General features: G+C 49.4%; 1 protein-coding gene across 1 annotated transcript; it reads left to right on the top strand.

Moving 5' to 3' along the window:
• Nucleotides 1–4: 4 nt before the first annotated feature.
• On the top strand, nucleotides 5–1,751 carry FRAT2 (FRAT regulator of Wnt signaling pathway 2; the record flags this gene model as incomplete). Its single annotated transcript, XM_017879774.1, has 1 exon — nucleotides 5–1,751. A coding segment is annotated over one exon (357 nt), but the record flags the coding sequence as incomplete, so codon positions are not given.
• Nucleotides 1,752–13,167: the final 11,416 nt, after the last annotated feature.

Here is a 13,167-nt window from a genome sequence, read left to right as displayed (position 1 = left end):
CCTGGGGGACCGCGGCCGCGTGCGGGGACGCGCCGCTCCCTACTGCGTGGCCGAGCTCGCCGCAGGCCCCAGCGCGCTGCCGGGGCCGTGCCGGCGAGGATGGCTCAGGGACGCGGTCACCTCCCGCCGCCTGCAGCAGCGACGATGGACCCAAGCCGGGGCACGCGCCGGCGACGACGACCCGCATCGGCTCCTGCAGCAGCTGGTGCTTTCGGGAAACCTCATCAAAGAAGCCGTGCGGAGGCTCCAACGAGCCGTCGCCGCGGTTGCAGCCACGGGCCCCGCAAGCGCCCCTGGGCCCGGGGGAGGCTGCAGCAGACCAGACCCCATTGCCCTGCAGCCCTCAGGCTCCTTGCTCTGACCCAGGCCTCCTGGAGGAGAAAGTGGAGGCCGCTGCGTAGACCCAACAGCGTCCAGTTCCTACTAACTATGAGCTGACGCCGACGTCGCCAGCCTGGGAGCGACCACTTTGGCTGCGGGGAGGCGCGTGGGGAGAGATCTCAAGCCGCCAGAAGTTTACCAGCTGCGGCGAGGCCGTCGGAGAAAACTTAAGCGTGGAGAAATGCGTGCGCCAGGGTGCGTCCGTGGGGCATGAGAATTTCCCGGGCCATCCAAGCCCAAGGACCTGGGATAAACTGGGAGAACTATGGCAGCTACTTGCATCGACGTGTACCTCACTTAGCCCTTGGGGGCGTCGTGAGCTTGGATTGTTTAAAGAGGGCTCAGGGGCAGGCATCGCGATGGCTTTATAACAATACTTGAAAACTAACGACACGCATACATTTTCTTGTTATTTTCTTGTGGAGGAACTTAGTGAAAGTGGTGCTACAATTGCTGTGCAAAGAAATTCCAGAGGGGAGAAGAATGTAAAAGTTTGGTGGTGGGTGGGTTGGCATTGCCCCTTTATCCCACCAATTCCGTGGCTGGTGAACGTGGGAGATGTGAACTCCAGTTAAGGGACTGGAGGGAGGTGAAGAATTTTGCAGGTGGGAGAGTTGGATTTGAATGTGGACTTGTAAATGACTTGACCTTGCCACCTGTGGTCAAGGTCACGGTTTGCTGTGGGCTTCCTGGGAGACCTTACTCACTCGGAGTCTTCTTTCTCTTGCTCCAAGAAGAGCCCTGTCGGTGCTTTACCACCACTTGGAGTCTCCCGAGGACACAAACAGGCAGACAGGGATGTGTAGGGAGAGTTCTTTCCTGTTTTCTGTGCTTTCCTCGCCGGCTTCCAGGACTCCCGGTAGGCCACTCATGGCCATGCCAGGAACTTTCTCAGAAACAGTCATAAACAATCTCTTGAGTCTCTCTCCTGTCCTCCCAGCTGAGCTTTCTTATTCCACTCTTTCTGGTGTCTATAGGAATGCATGAGAGACCCTGGACGTTTTTCTGCTCTCTTCTGGCCCTCCATGGAGCCGTGGGCCTCGGCCTTGGCGGTTCCTCACCCGCACTATTTATTTCCTCCTCCTGTGCCAGCCCTTCTTTTGTGTCTGAAACCGGTTTTAAAATGTGACTCTCCCAGAGGAGATGCCGCTGGCTGTACCCTTGTGAAACTTGACGGCGCTTTTGTAAGGTGCCACCCCAAAACTTTAAGGTAGCTAAACCAATTTTTAAAAGATTCAATGGCTTGTTCATCCTCCAGATGTAGCTATTGATGTACACTTCGCAACGGAGTGTCTGAAATTGTGGTGGTCCTGATTTATAGGATTTCATAATTAAAATGTCTACTGAATAAATTTGGCTTTTGTTTTGGAGCACGGTTTGGCATTTTGGTGGAAGGTGGGAGGGGGCAGAAAAGCATATAGGGATGTTCTTAATAATGAAGAGGGCACTTGGACTAAATAGGGGGACCTGGACAAATGGTTTGGGCCAATGCCGCTGGGCACAGAATCCTAGTGGAGCCACAGTACTTGAGTGCTTCTGAGTTTTTGTTCCACAAAATCCGAAAATTAAGTCCAGGTTTTTAGAAGTTGCAAGATGGGCTTCCACTCCCTTTGTGGAAAGACGAGGTATTCTAGAAACGCTTTCTGGGCTGGAGAGCAAAGAGGTGCTGTGGTGGAGGGAGGTGGATTTTCATCTGGACGTTTTTGTGCAAAATGGGGAGGGCACAGGCGAAGCCAGCCTGGTTTCCCCTTTGAGACTGACCTAGTCTTGAGCTATGGCCTTGGGAGAGAAAAACAGGGTTTTACAGCAGTGTGTTTAGTAGTTGTAAAATGGCTTAGTTTGAGCAGTCGGGGGTTAGATTTGACTGAAGTAGCCCTCCTCCTCTCCTCATTCTCTCTCTGCCCTGTCTTCCCAGACGTAGACCCCTTGCTGAATCCCTTCCTAGTTCCTGCCTTGCCCTTTTCTCTTTTTAATTTAATTTTATTATTTTGAGATGGTGTCTTACTCTGTAACCCAGGTTGGAGTACAGTGGCACAATCTTGGCTCACTGCAGCCTCAACCTCCTGGACTCAAACAGTCCTCCCACCTCAACCTCCTGAGTAGCTGGGACTACAGGCTCATACGACCATGCCAGGCTAATTTTTTATATTTTTAGTAGAGATGGGGTCTCACTGTCTTGCCCAGGCTGGTCTTGAACTCTTGAACTCAAGTGATCTGCCTGCCTCGGCTTCCCAAAGTGCTGGGATTAAAGGCGTGAGCCACCACACCTGGCCCCTGCCTTACCCCTTCCTTGCCCAGCTCTACTAACCAGCCCCCAGGGAACCTCTCCTGCTCAGCACACTCCCAGGGCTGGGGCTGCAGAGGGAAGGCTGATGCTCAGTTGACTCAGCCCTTTCTGCTCACCCACTGTGTCATGCTGGGCAAGTCAGACTCTTGAGTTTTTCCCTTGTGATTTGTAAAACAATAGTATTTAATAGGGGAGTTGGAAGGGTTAAATGAGGACTTGAAGGGGATACTTCATTGCTCAAAAAGTGATAGCTGCTCATTCTTGGTACTACCACATGGCTTTATGTGCCATGAAGTAAGCACTATTTTTCCATCTTACAGATAAGGACTACAGACAATGGGAAGAGACCTACAGGATCTTGAGTGTTTCTCTGCTTGCCTAGGTAGAGAGGGAGCTGATCCCTGTTATGGGCAGGCACCCTGGTTCCTGGTTGGCACCTTTTACAAGACTTCTTTTTTTTTTTTTTTTTTGAGATGGAGTCTCGCTCTGTCGCCTGGCCGGAGTGCAGTGATGTGATCTGGGCTCACTGCAACCTCCATCTCCTGGGTTCAAGTGATTCTCCTGCCTCAGCCTCCCAAGTAACGGGGACTACAGGTGCGTGCCACCACACACAGCTAATTTTTGTATTTTTAGTAGAGATGGGGTTTTACCATGTTGGCCAGGATGGTCTCGATCTCCTGACCTCGTGATCCGCCCACCTTGACCTCCCAAAGTGCTGGGATTACAGGCATGAGACACCACACTCTGTTTTGTTTTGTTTTGTTTTGAGACATGGTCTTGCTCTGTCCCCAGGCTGGAGTGCAGTGGCATGATCTTGGCTCACTGGAGCCTCCACCTCCTGGGTTCAAGCAATTCTCCTGCCTCAGCCTCCCAAGTAACTGGGATTACAGGCACCCGCCACCACTCCTAGCTAACTTTTGTATTTTTAGCAGAGATGGGGTTTCACTGTGTTGCCCTGGCTGGTCTCAAACTGCTGACCTCAAGTGATCCACCCGCTTTGGCCTCCCAAAGTGCTGGGATGACAGGCATGAGCCACCGTGCCTGGCCCTACTTTGCTTTTTACAATGGTGAAAGGTAGGAATTATTGGTGGTAGAGCAGAATCAGAACTCAGGGCACTTAAGTTGGTCCTCTTGCCCCCTGTCTGAGCCTACACACAATGCTCTTCTCACACACCCCACCTCTTGCTACTGATCCAGCCATTTGCAGAGCCTGTGGAGAGCCTAGGCCTGGGGAAGTGTCTTTGTCTAGGAGGCAATGGCCATTTCCAAGGTGCTGCAGCTTGGGATAGCCCATTCCTAGTATTCTTAGCTCAGGAATGATTTTGGCTAGGATATCCCTAACCCCTTGTAGTGGAAGGGCACAGAGTTGAGACAACTTCGTCTTCTGAAGGGGCCCGTGCCCATGTTTCCCTGATAACATTCTGCAAATCTCTAGCCTAGAAGGACCAGAGCAATAGGGAAATAATTAGGAGAAATGGTGTGTGTGGGGGAGGGGGGGTGTTTGGAGAGTTAGGAGTTTCACATGGGAAGTTACAAGGACAGAAGCCTGGTGCCTCATAAATGAGTAGGAGTTGGAGAGGGTTCAGGGCTTAAGATAAAGATTTGGCAGTTAAGACTAAGGGGGTGGGATGGGGTGGGGCACAGAACGGGGCCTGGGAGATGGGCAGTAGTAACCCTAGCTAATGTGCAGTAGTGCCTGCCATGTGCCAGGCTATGTTCTAAGCACCTTTTTTTCTTTCTTTCTTTCTCTTTTATTGACAGTCTCACTCTGTTGCCCAGGCTGGAGTGCAGTGGTGTGATCTCAGCTCACTACAACCTCTGCCTCCCAGGTTCAGGTGATTCTCCTGCCTCCAGCCTTCCAAGGAGCTGTAGCTACAGGGAGGCACCACCACACCTAATTTTTTTTTTTTTTTTTTGTATTTTTTTGGCACAGACGGGGTTTTGCCATGTTGTCCAGGCTGGTCTCGAACTTTTGACCTCAAGTGATCCACCTGCCTCGGCCTCCTAAAGTGCTGGGATTATAGGCGTGAGCCACCACACCCAGCCTGTGGGTGCCCGGCCTGTGTTCTAAGCACTTTACAAAGACCCAACTCATCAAATCTCTGTGGGAGGAAGAAGACTACACAAAAGGAACAGACAGAAAATAAAAGTAGAACCAAGAGAAGCCAAGGGAGACTAGGGTGAACAGTAGACGTGTGGAATGTATGTGGGTCCACATGTGCACATAACACAAACACAGCTGTATCTGTAATTGCTATGTATATCCTCTGTAGTCAGGCCACAGAGGTCTGGGGCATATGGAATCAGATCTTATTCAATGACTTTCACTGTCTTTTTTGAATCCTGAAGTTAATTCTCAAGTTCCCTTCATCAGCACCCTTAAGTAGCGTGTTTTGAACATCTGCACTGGATTCCTCCCCTCATTAGCCCAGCTGAAGAAAAGTACTATTTATGGTTCATCAGCGAAAGGGGTTTGTGACTTCAGTGTCTAGGAAAGATTTTCAGGAAAACCTATAGGAAACCGGTTTTCACCAATCTTAGGCTGTGGAATCTAATTTAGACAGTTACAGAAATGGGCAAAAGGCAGGGCAAAGGTAACAGGATGATAACCAGCTCTTGCTTTTTTTAACCCACCCAAATCAATAAGTCAAACAAACTGCCTGGGCAGCCTATCAAGTGGGGGGTTGTGATTTTACCTGCTATGAGTCAGTTAACAGTTGATAAGGGGGAACACTTAAACTCTTTGCTATCACTTTTAGTTTTCATTCCATTATAGCGTCAGCTACAAATAATTCATTCACACAAAAACAACAGAAACATATCCAGCCATCCCAGGCATGAAGGATGCTTTCAGCAGCCAATCTGTCAGGTTCCAGCCACACTGTGGCAGGACAGTTAGTAACATAGGGAGCGTTGTGTGGCATCCACAACCACAGTCCCTCTAAGCCCTGCCCTTCAAACCTGCCCTGGCGGAGGACCCCATACCGTCCCACTCCTCCAGGAACTTAGACCTTTATAGTACCTTCCCTTTGATTTCACCCCCTTTTTTTTTCTTGAGATGGTGTCTCGCTGTGTCACCCAGGCTGGAGTGTAGTGGTGTGATCTCAGCTCAGTGCCACCTCTGCCTCCCGAGTTCAAGCGATTCTCATACCTCAGCCTCCTGAGTAGCTGGAACTACAGGCGTGTGCCACCACGCCCACCTAATTTTTGTATTTGTAGTAGAGACGGGATTTCACCATATTGGCCAGGTTGGTCTCAAACTCCTGACCTCAAGTGATCCACCCGCCTCGGTCTCCCAAAGTACTGGGATTACAGGATTGAGTGAATCCTTCCCTTGGCCATTTTCCCTTTTTAGCTGTAGTCCCTCTTTTCCCATCTTCAGACTTGTGGGCACCACAACGCATCATCTACGTCCCAAGCACCCCACTTCTTTAGCCTCTGCCAGTCTGTTGAAATTGCCCATTTGTTTGCTCTGCAAATATTTACTAAATACCAGTACCCTGGCGGCTGTTGCTAAATGCAGCTATGTTGCAGGCAGTGGCCTAAGCATTTTTACTAGCATTAGCTCAATCCTCACAACAACCCTATGAGGGGGGGACTTTTTTTTTTTTATCATCGGACTTTGCAACTGAAGGTAAGGTTAGAGAGGTGAAGTTACCTGCCCAAGGTCACAGGAAGGAGCTTTCAAGGAAGGAGCCAGGCAGTCTGGCTCCAGAGCCACGATTTTACAGCTACACAGTACTGTAACTGAGGCCTACCAGTTTTCTTTTGGACACGTCTGGTGTTTTCCTCTTCCTTATCGCCTGGGTGCCTGGGAGCTGTAGCAGCCATTCAGCCGATCTGGCTGACCATCAGTGTTTCCTTTCAGCTCCAGACCACTCCCCATGCCATGAGGCCTGACAATCTGCCTAAAACATCCTCTTCATCTTGCCACTCCTCTTCCATCACAAAATATATAATCTATTGGGAAAGAGAAGACATTCACATATGAGTCCCTGAGATAATTAATAAAATGTGAGAGTGAGAATGAAATGAACTTAAAGGCCACTTCCTGTGAAGAAATTGCAGTTTTCTTTTCTTTCTTTTTTTTTTTTTTTGGAGATGGAGTCTCACTCTGTCACCCAGGCTGGAGTGCAATGGCATGATCTCAGATCGCTGCAACCTCCGCCTCATGGGTTCAAGTGATTCTCCTGCCTCAGCCTTCCAAGTAGCTGGGACTACAGGCACATGCCACCATGCCTGGCTAATTTTTGTATTTTTAGTAGAGACGGGGTTTCACTATGTTGGCCAGGCTAGTCTCGAACTCTTGACCTCAGGTGATCCACCCGTCTCGGCCTCCCAAAGTGTTGGGATTACCAGACCCGGCCTATTATATGGTTTTCTCAGTGCAGATTATAGATAGGTGTGGACAGGACAGGCAAGTAGAACTTGAGCATTTGAATTTTGGAAAAGGATTGGTTTTCTGATAGGAAATGGGGGAGTTAAGAGCTGTGGCCCCAGGCTGTCTTCACTGCCAACTGCCAACCCTATCCTTTGTGATATTCCTGCTGCCTCTATTCCACCAGTTCCAATCCTGAGCTGCTTTCCAGGCTTAGCTTGGCTCTACCAGTTTTTTCCCTCTCTCTTTTTAGACGCCCATGCTGGAGTGCGGTGGTGTTATCTTGGCTTAGTGTAACCTTCACCTCCTGAGTTCAAGCGATTCTCCTGCCTCAGCCTCCCAAGTAGCTGGGACTACAAGCATGCACCAGCATGCCCAGCTAATTTTTGTATTTTTAGTAGAGACAAGGTTTCACCATGTTGGCCAGGCTGGTTTCGAACTCCTGACCTCAAGTGATCTGCCTGCCTGGGCTTCCCAAATTGTTGAGATTACAGGCGTGAGCCACCGCGCCCGGCCGGCTCCACCCTTATTCTCTTTTTCTACACTTCCCTTAACACTGACCTATGCAACTGGGGTGCATGATCAGAAAACTGGTCTGACCTTCAGAAGAAACAGGTTTGTGCCTATTAAGAGATATTGAAAAAGTCAATAAGAGGGAGGGTTTTCTGCAGAAGACTCTTAAGTGGCCTTAATGCAACATCTCTCAGGAACAATGTTCTGTTTTGTTTATTATTTGCTCTTTGGTTCCCATACTATTTGCTCTTTGGTTTTAATTTAATTTTTACACAACTCTTCAAGGTGCTCTACCCTTACCCACATTTTGCAAATGAGTTCATTGAGCTTACTGAGCCTGTTCCATATCACACAGCCGAGAGTGGAGGGCTGCCTGCAGAGCCCCTACTCTTACCTATTACATCTTTTGGGTGACACTGGTAGGGACAGGTCAATTGCTCTCCCTTCAGTTATGATGGAAAACCAGGAGGAAAATACTCGGAAGAGTTTTGCCCCTTTGCCTGCACCAGTTTTCACAGTGTTCAAGTGGAGTGCACCTCGGAGTGGAAACCTCTCTGAGCTTCCATCTCTAAATGAGGCGGTAGCACCAGACTGCTGAAGGCTGAGCTCTCCGGGGGCTGACAGTCTGTGATTACTGAGCATTGGTAGAAGTGGGGGCTAATTGAGTGAGTTAGTAATTTCGTTGCCAAGGTAACTCTTTCCTGATTGGAAGGAAGGGATCACAGGTTTCAACACAGACTTTGCTAGATAGGAAAGTGGTGTCTGATCTTTGCTCCAGGTTTCTGCATCTAAGCTGGAAAAAAGAAAGAGCAGAAGAGGGTAAAACTTGAATCCAAATATTGTCAGATGTATGCCTAATTTAGATTGAAATCTTGGGGTGGCAGACTCTGGAGTTCTCTGTGAGGTATGGCATTCTTTTCTCTAAACCCCTTATTTGCCAATGTATGTGTTCACTTTGTTTCATTTCATTTATACCTTTGTTCTCTTATCTCACCCAGGCCATTTTCTATTTTTTTTTTTTTTTTAGACGGAGTCTCGCTCTGTCGCCCAGGCTGGAGTGCAGTGGCCAGATCTCAGCTCACTGCAAGCTCCGCCTCCCGGGTTTACGCCATTCTCCTGCCTCAGCCTCCCAGGTAGCTGGGACTACAGGCGCCCGCCACCTCGCCCGGCTAGTTTTTTTATATTTTTTAGTAGAGACGGGGTTTCACCGTGTTAGCCAGGATGGTCTCGATCTCCTGACCTTGTGATCCGCCTATCTCGGCCTCCCAAAGTGCTGGGATTACAGGCTTGAGCCACTGCGCCTGGCCCACCCAGGCCATTTTCTGTGGCCAGCTGTCTTCATAGGATGCTGAACATTTTGTAAGGAAATGGCATTCCCTAACTCAGCCTAGGAACTTGGAGCACAATTTTCCGGGGTTCCGATGGCGGGGTCACCAATTTGGGCAACTGCAGAGATGTCATTCCCATGGTAGCCTATGTGCAGAGTTATGCAGTGAACAATATTGGACCATGTTTGATGATATGGAGCCATTGGAAAGAGCCCTGAGTTGGGAGCTGGGAGACCTAGGTTCTAGACTTTGCTAGGCCTCTGGCTTCATAAACAACATTGGTAGGTCATTCTGCCCTGCTCACTTCCTTGGACTGTTTTTCCACCTATAAAATGGTCCAATATGACTTTTTTTTTTTTTTTTTTTTTTTTTTTTGAGACAGAGTCTTTGCTCTATTGCCCAGGCTGGAGTGCAATGGTGAGATCTCGGCTCACTGCACGCTCTGCCTCCTAGATTCAAGCGATTCTCCTGGCTGAGCCTCCTAGTAGCTGGGATTACAGGTGCCCACCACCACGTCCAGCTAATTTTTGTATTTTTAGTAGAGATGCGGTTTCCCCATTTTGGCCAGGCTGGTCTCTTGACCTCAGGTGATCCACCTGCCTTGGCCTCCCAAAGTGCTAAGATTACAGGCATGAGCCACCACATCTGCCCCAATATAACTTTTAAAATACTTTATGTAAATCCTGGCTGGGTGAGGTGGCTCACACTTGTAATCCCAGCACTTTGGGAGGTTGAGGCAGGTGGATTGCTTGAGCCCAGGAGTTTGAGAACAGCCTGGGCCACATGGCAAAACCTTGTCTCTATAAAAAGTTTTAAAATTAGCCGAGCATGGTGGCATGCGCCTGTAGTAGTCCAATTACTCAAGAGGTGGGAGGATCGCTTGAGTCCAGGAGGTAGAGGTTGCAGTAAGCTGAGATCTCACCATTGCACTCCTGGGTGACTGACTGAGACCCCATCACAAACAAACAAATAAACCCCGCACTTTATATAAATCCTGACTTACTGCAAAAAATAGATTTTGGGGTGAACAGTAAAACTTGGCAGGATCTAAAAAAAAAAAAAAAACAGGCCGGATGCGGTGGCTCACGCCTATAATCCCAGCACTTTGGGAGGCCGAGGCAGGCGGATCACCTGAGGCTAGGAGTTCAAAACCAGTCTGGGCAACATGGTGAAACCCCATCTCTAAAATTATACAAAAATTAGCTGGGTGTGATGGTGGGTGCCTGTAATCCCAGGTACTCGGGAGACTGAGGCAGGAGAATCACTTGAACCCGGGAGGCGGAGCTTGCAGTGAGCCAAGATCACACCATTGCACTCCCACCTGGGCAACAGAGTGAGACTCTGTCTCAAAAATAAATAAATAAAATAAAAAATAAAAACACAGATGGTTACTGGATTATAGTGTGTTTAGAGTGCTAAAGTGCCTTATCTTGAGAGGCTTTAGTTTTTTCCAGTTTTCCTTTTTTGGGAGGGGGTTGTACTGCATGGGCCCTAAGGTTGAGTCTGACCTTAACCGGTCATTCTTATTACAAGAAACTATGCACAGGCCGGGCGCGGTGGCTCAAGCCTGTAATCCCAGCACTTTGGGAGGCCGAGACGGGCGGATCACAAGGTCAGGAGATCGAGACCATCCTGGCTAACACAGTGAAACCTCGTCTCTACTAAAAAATACAAAAAACTAGCCGGGCGAGGTGGCGGGCGCCTGTCGTCCCAGCTACTCGGGAGGCTGAGGCAGGAGAATGGCGTAAACCCGGGGGGCGGGGCTTGCAGTGAGCCGAGATCCGGCCATTGCACTCCAGCCTGGGAGGCAGAGCAGGACTCCGTCTCGGGGGGGGGAAAAAAAAAAAAAAAAAAAAAAAAAGAAACTATGCACAGGCAGTGCAGTGACATCAAATCATAGCCTATTTAAGGATGGAAAGCCCTGGATTGCTCATAACCCCTTGACCTTGGATAAATCCCACGTCAACTAAGAATGGGAACTGGGGACTTCAGGGCTACTCCCATGCCAGGGGACATCAGCACTTGGCCACTTTCCCCTCGTGCTCAGCGCCCAGAGGTGGTGCCCATTGCACTCTGGGGGCTCCTTTTCCTCAGTTTGTATTAGAGCCTCCATAGTTACCCTTCCCATGCTGGAGAACACTGGACTGAGGTCCCCACAGCCCTTTCTGGGCATGTTGTGGGAAATGGCAGGCTTGGTGTGTTCTGAAGGTAATCCTCAGAGACCATCAGCATCTGAGTGTGAATTTGAGAAAATGGGGCATTGAACCAAAAAGGGAGTTAGAAAATCAGGACTCAAAGTCAAAACTACTCCAGAAAGCAGATTTGGGATCATGGCATGCTCTTGTTTTGTAGGAAAATGAGGACACTTGGGACACAGTCACCTGGGAAGGAAGGGGTAGGGATTAGATACTGTTTATCTCCAGCATGTGCCAGTCACCATATGCCTTTTAATTTTTTTTGAGGCAGGGTCTTGCGCTGTCACCCAGGTGGGAGTGCAGTGGCTCGATCATAGCTCACTACTGCCTCAAACTCCTAGGCTCAAGCAATCCTCCTGCCTCATTTATTTATTTAATTTATTTTTTTGAGACGGAGTCTCGGTCTGTCACCCAGGCTGGAGTGCAGTGACCGGATCTCAGCTCACTGCAAGCTCCGCCTTCCAGGTTTACACCATTCTCCTGCCTCAGCCTCCCGATTAGCTGGGACTACAGGCGCCCGCCACCTCCCCGGCTAGTTCTTTTTTTGTATTTTTTAGTAGAGGCGGGGTTTCACTATGTTAGCCAGGATAGTCTCGATCTCCTGACCTCGTGATCCGCCCGGTCTCGGCCTCCCAAAGTGCTGGAATTAGAAGCTTGAGCCACCGTGCCCGGCCTTATTTATTTATTTTTTTGAGACAGAACCTCACTCTGTCACCCAGGCTGGAGTGCAATGGCACGATCTTGGCTCACTGCNGCTCACTGCAAGCTCCGCCTTCCAGGTTTACACCATTCTCCTGCCTCAGCCTCCCGATTAGCTGGGACTACAGGCGCCCGCCACCTCCCCCGGCTAGTTCTTTTTTTGTATTTTTTAGTAGAGGCGGGGTTTCACTATGTTAGCCAGGATAGTCTCGATCTCCTGACCTCGTGATCCGCCCGGTCTCGGCCTCCCAAAGTGCTGGAATTAGAAGCTTGAGCCACCGTGCCCGGCCTTATTTATTTATTTTTTTGAGACAGAACCTCACTCTGTCACCCAGGCTGGAGTGCAATGGCACGATCTTGGCTCACTGCAACCTCCACCTCCCAGGTTCAAGCGATTCTCCTGCCTCAGCCTCCTGAGTAGCTGGGATTACAGGTGTGCACCACCACGCTCAGTTAATTTTTGTATTTTTAGTAGAGACAGGGTTTCACCATGTTGGTCAGGCTGGTCTTGAACTCCTGACCTCGTGATCCGCCCTCGGCCTCCCAAAGTGCTGGGATTACAGGTGTGAGCCACTGTGCCTAGCCATTTATTTATTTATTTTTGGAGAGATGAGGTCTCACTATATTGCCCTGGCTGGTCTTGAACTTCTGCGCTCCAGCAGTCGTCAACTTTAGCCTCGAAAGTGCTACTAGGATTACAGGTGTAAGCTGTCAGGCCTGGCCCACCTTTTAGTTCATTATGCCGGTTGTATGGATGAGGAAACTGAAGCCCCAGAGGTAGAGCAACTTGTCCAAGGTTCCCTTCCCACTTTAGAAGTGGACTTAAAATCTGGGTACTCTTTCCTCAGAGGGAGGAAATTAGCTCCTTCCATGAGGGAACAGACTGAAGTAAGTCAGAACTATACCGATAGACATGGGCTGTTATGTCACTGCTTAGGGACAGAATGGTATAAATGTGCCGGGGCAAAGAGGAATCTTTTGTAAGTTTCCACCCAGCTTTCCTACCACCAGGCTCGTGTTGTGAGCAGCCCCCTAATCAAGAGCTGCCCCAGCCTTAAGGCCCACCTTGTGGAACAAGTGCACTTAATGGCCATAGTAGAAAGAAAAGAAAAAAAAAAAAAAGATAAGCCTCCCAGTCTGCAGTGACTGGCTGATCTGATGTCCTTTGCTAATAGAGGCAGCTTTATAACACATCTCCATCACTGACTAGTAATCCAAAAGGCTCTGAGGTTTTAACGAATGGGATTGGTCCAAAACCTGACCTCACTTTCATTTAATTTCATGCCAGCTCCAATACACACCCAGCTGCAGAGACCTTGTCTAGCTAGTGAGCTGCTCAGACACAAAGGCGCTCTAATTACCATCCGCAAGCCAGGCTGACAGGGA

This window comes from Rhinopithecus bieti, unplaced genomic scaffold, assembly GCF_001698545.2.
Source record: "Rhinopithecus bieti isolate Rb0 unplaced genomic scaffold, ASM169854v2 scaffold_425, whole genome shotgun sequence".
Lineage (NCBI taxonomy): Eukaryota > Metazoa > Chordata > Mammalia > Primates > Cercopithecidae > Rhinopithecus > Rhinopithecus bieti.
This window is presented reverse-complemented; position numbering and strand designations above follow the sequence as displayed.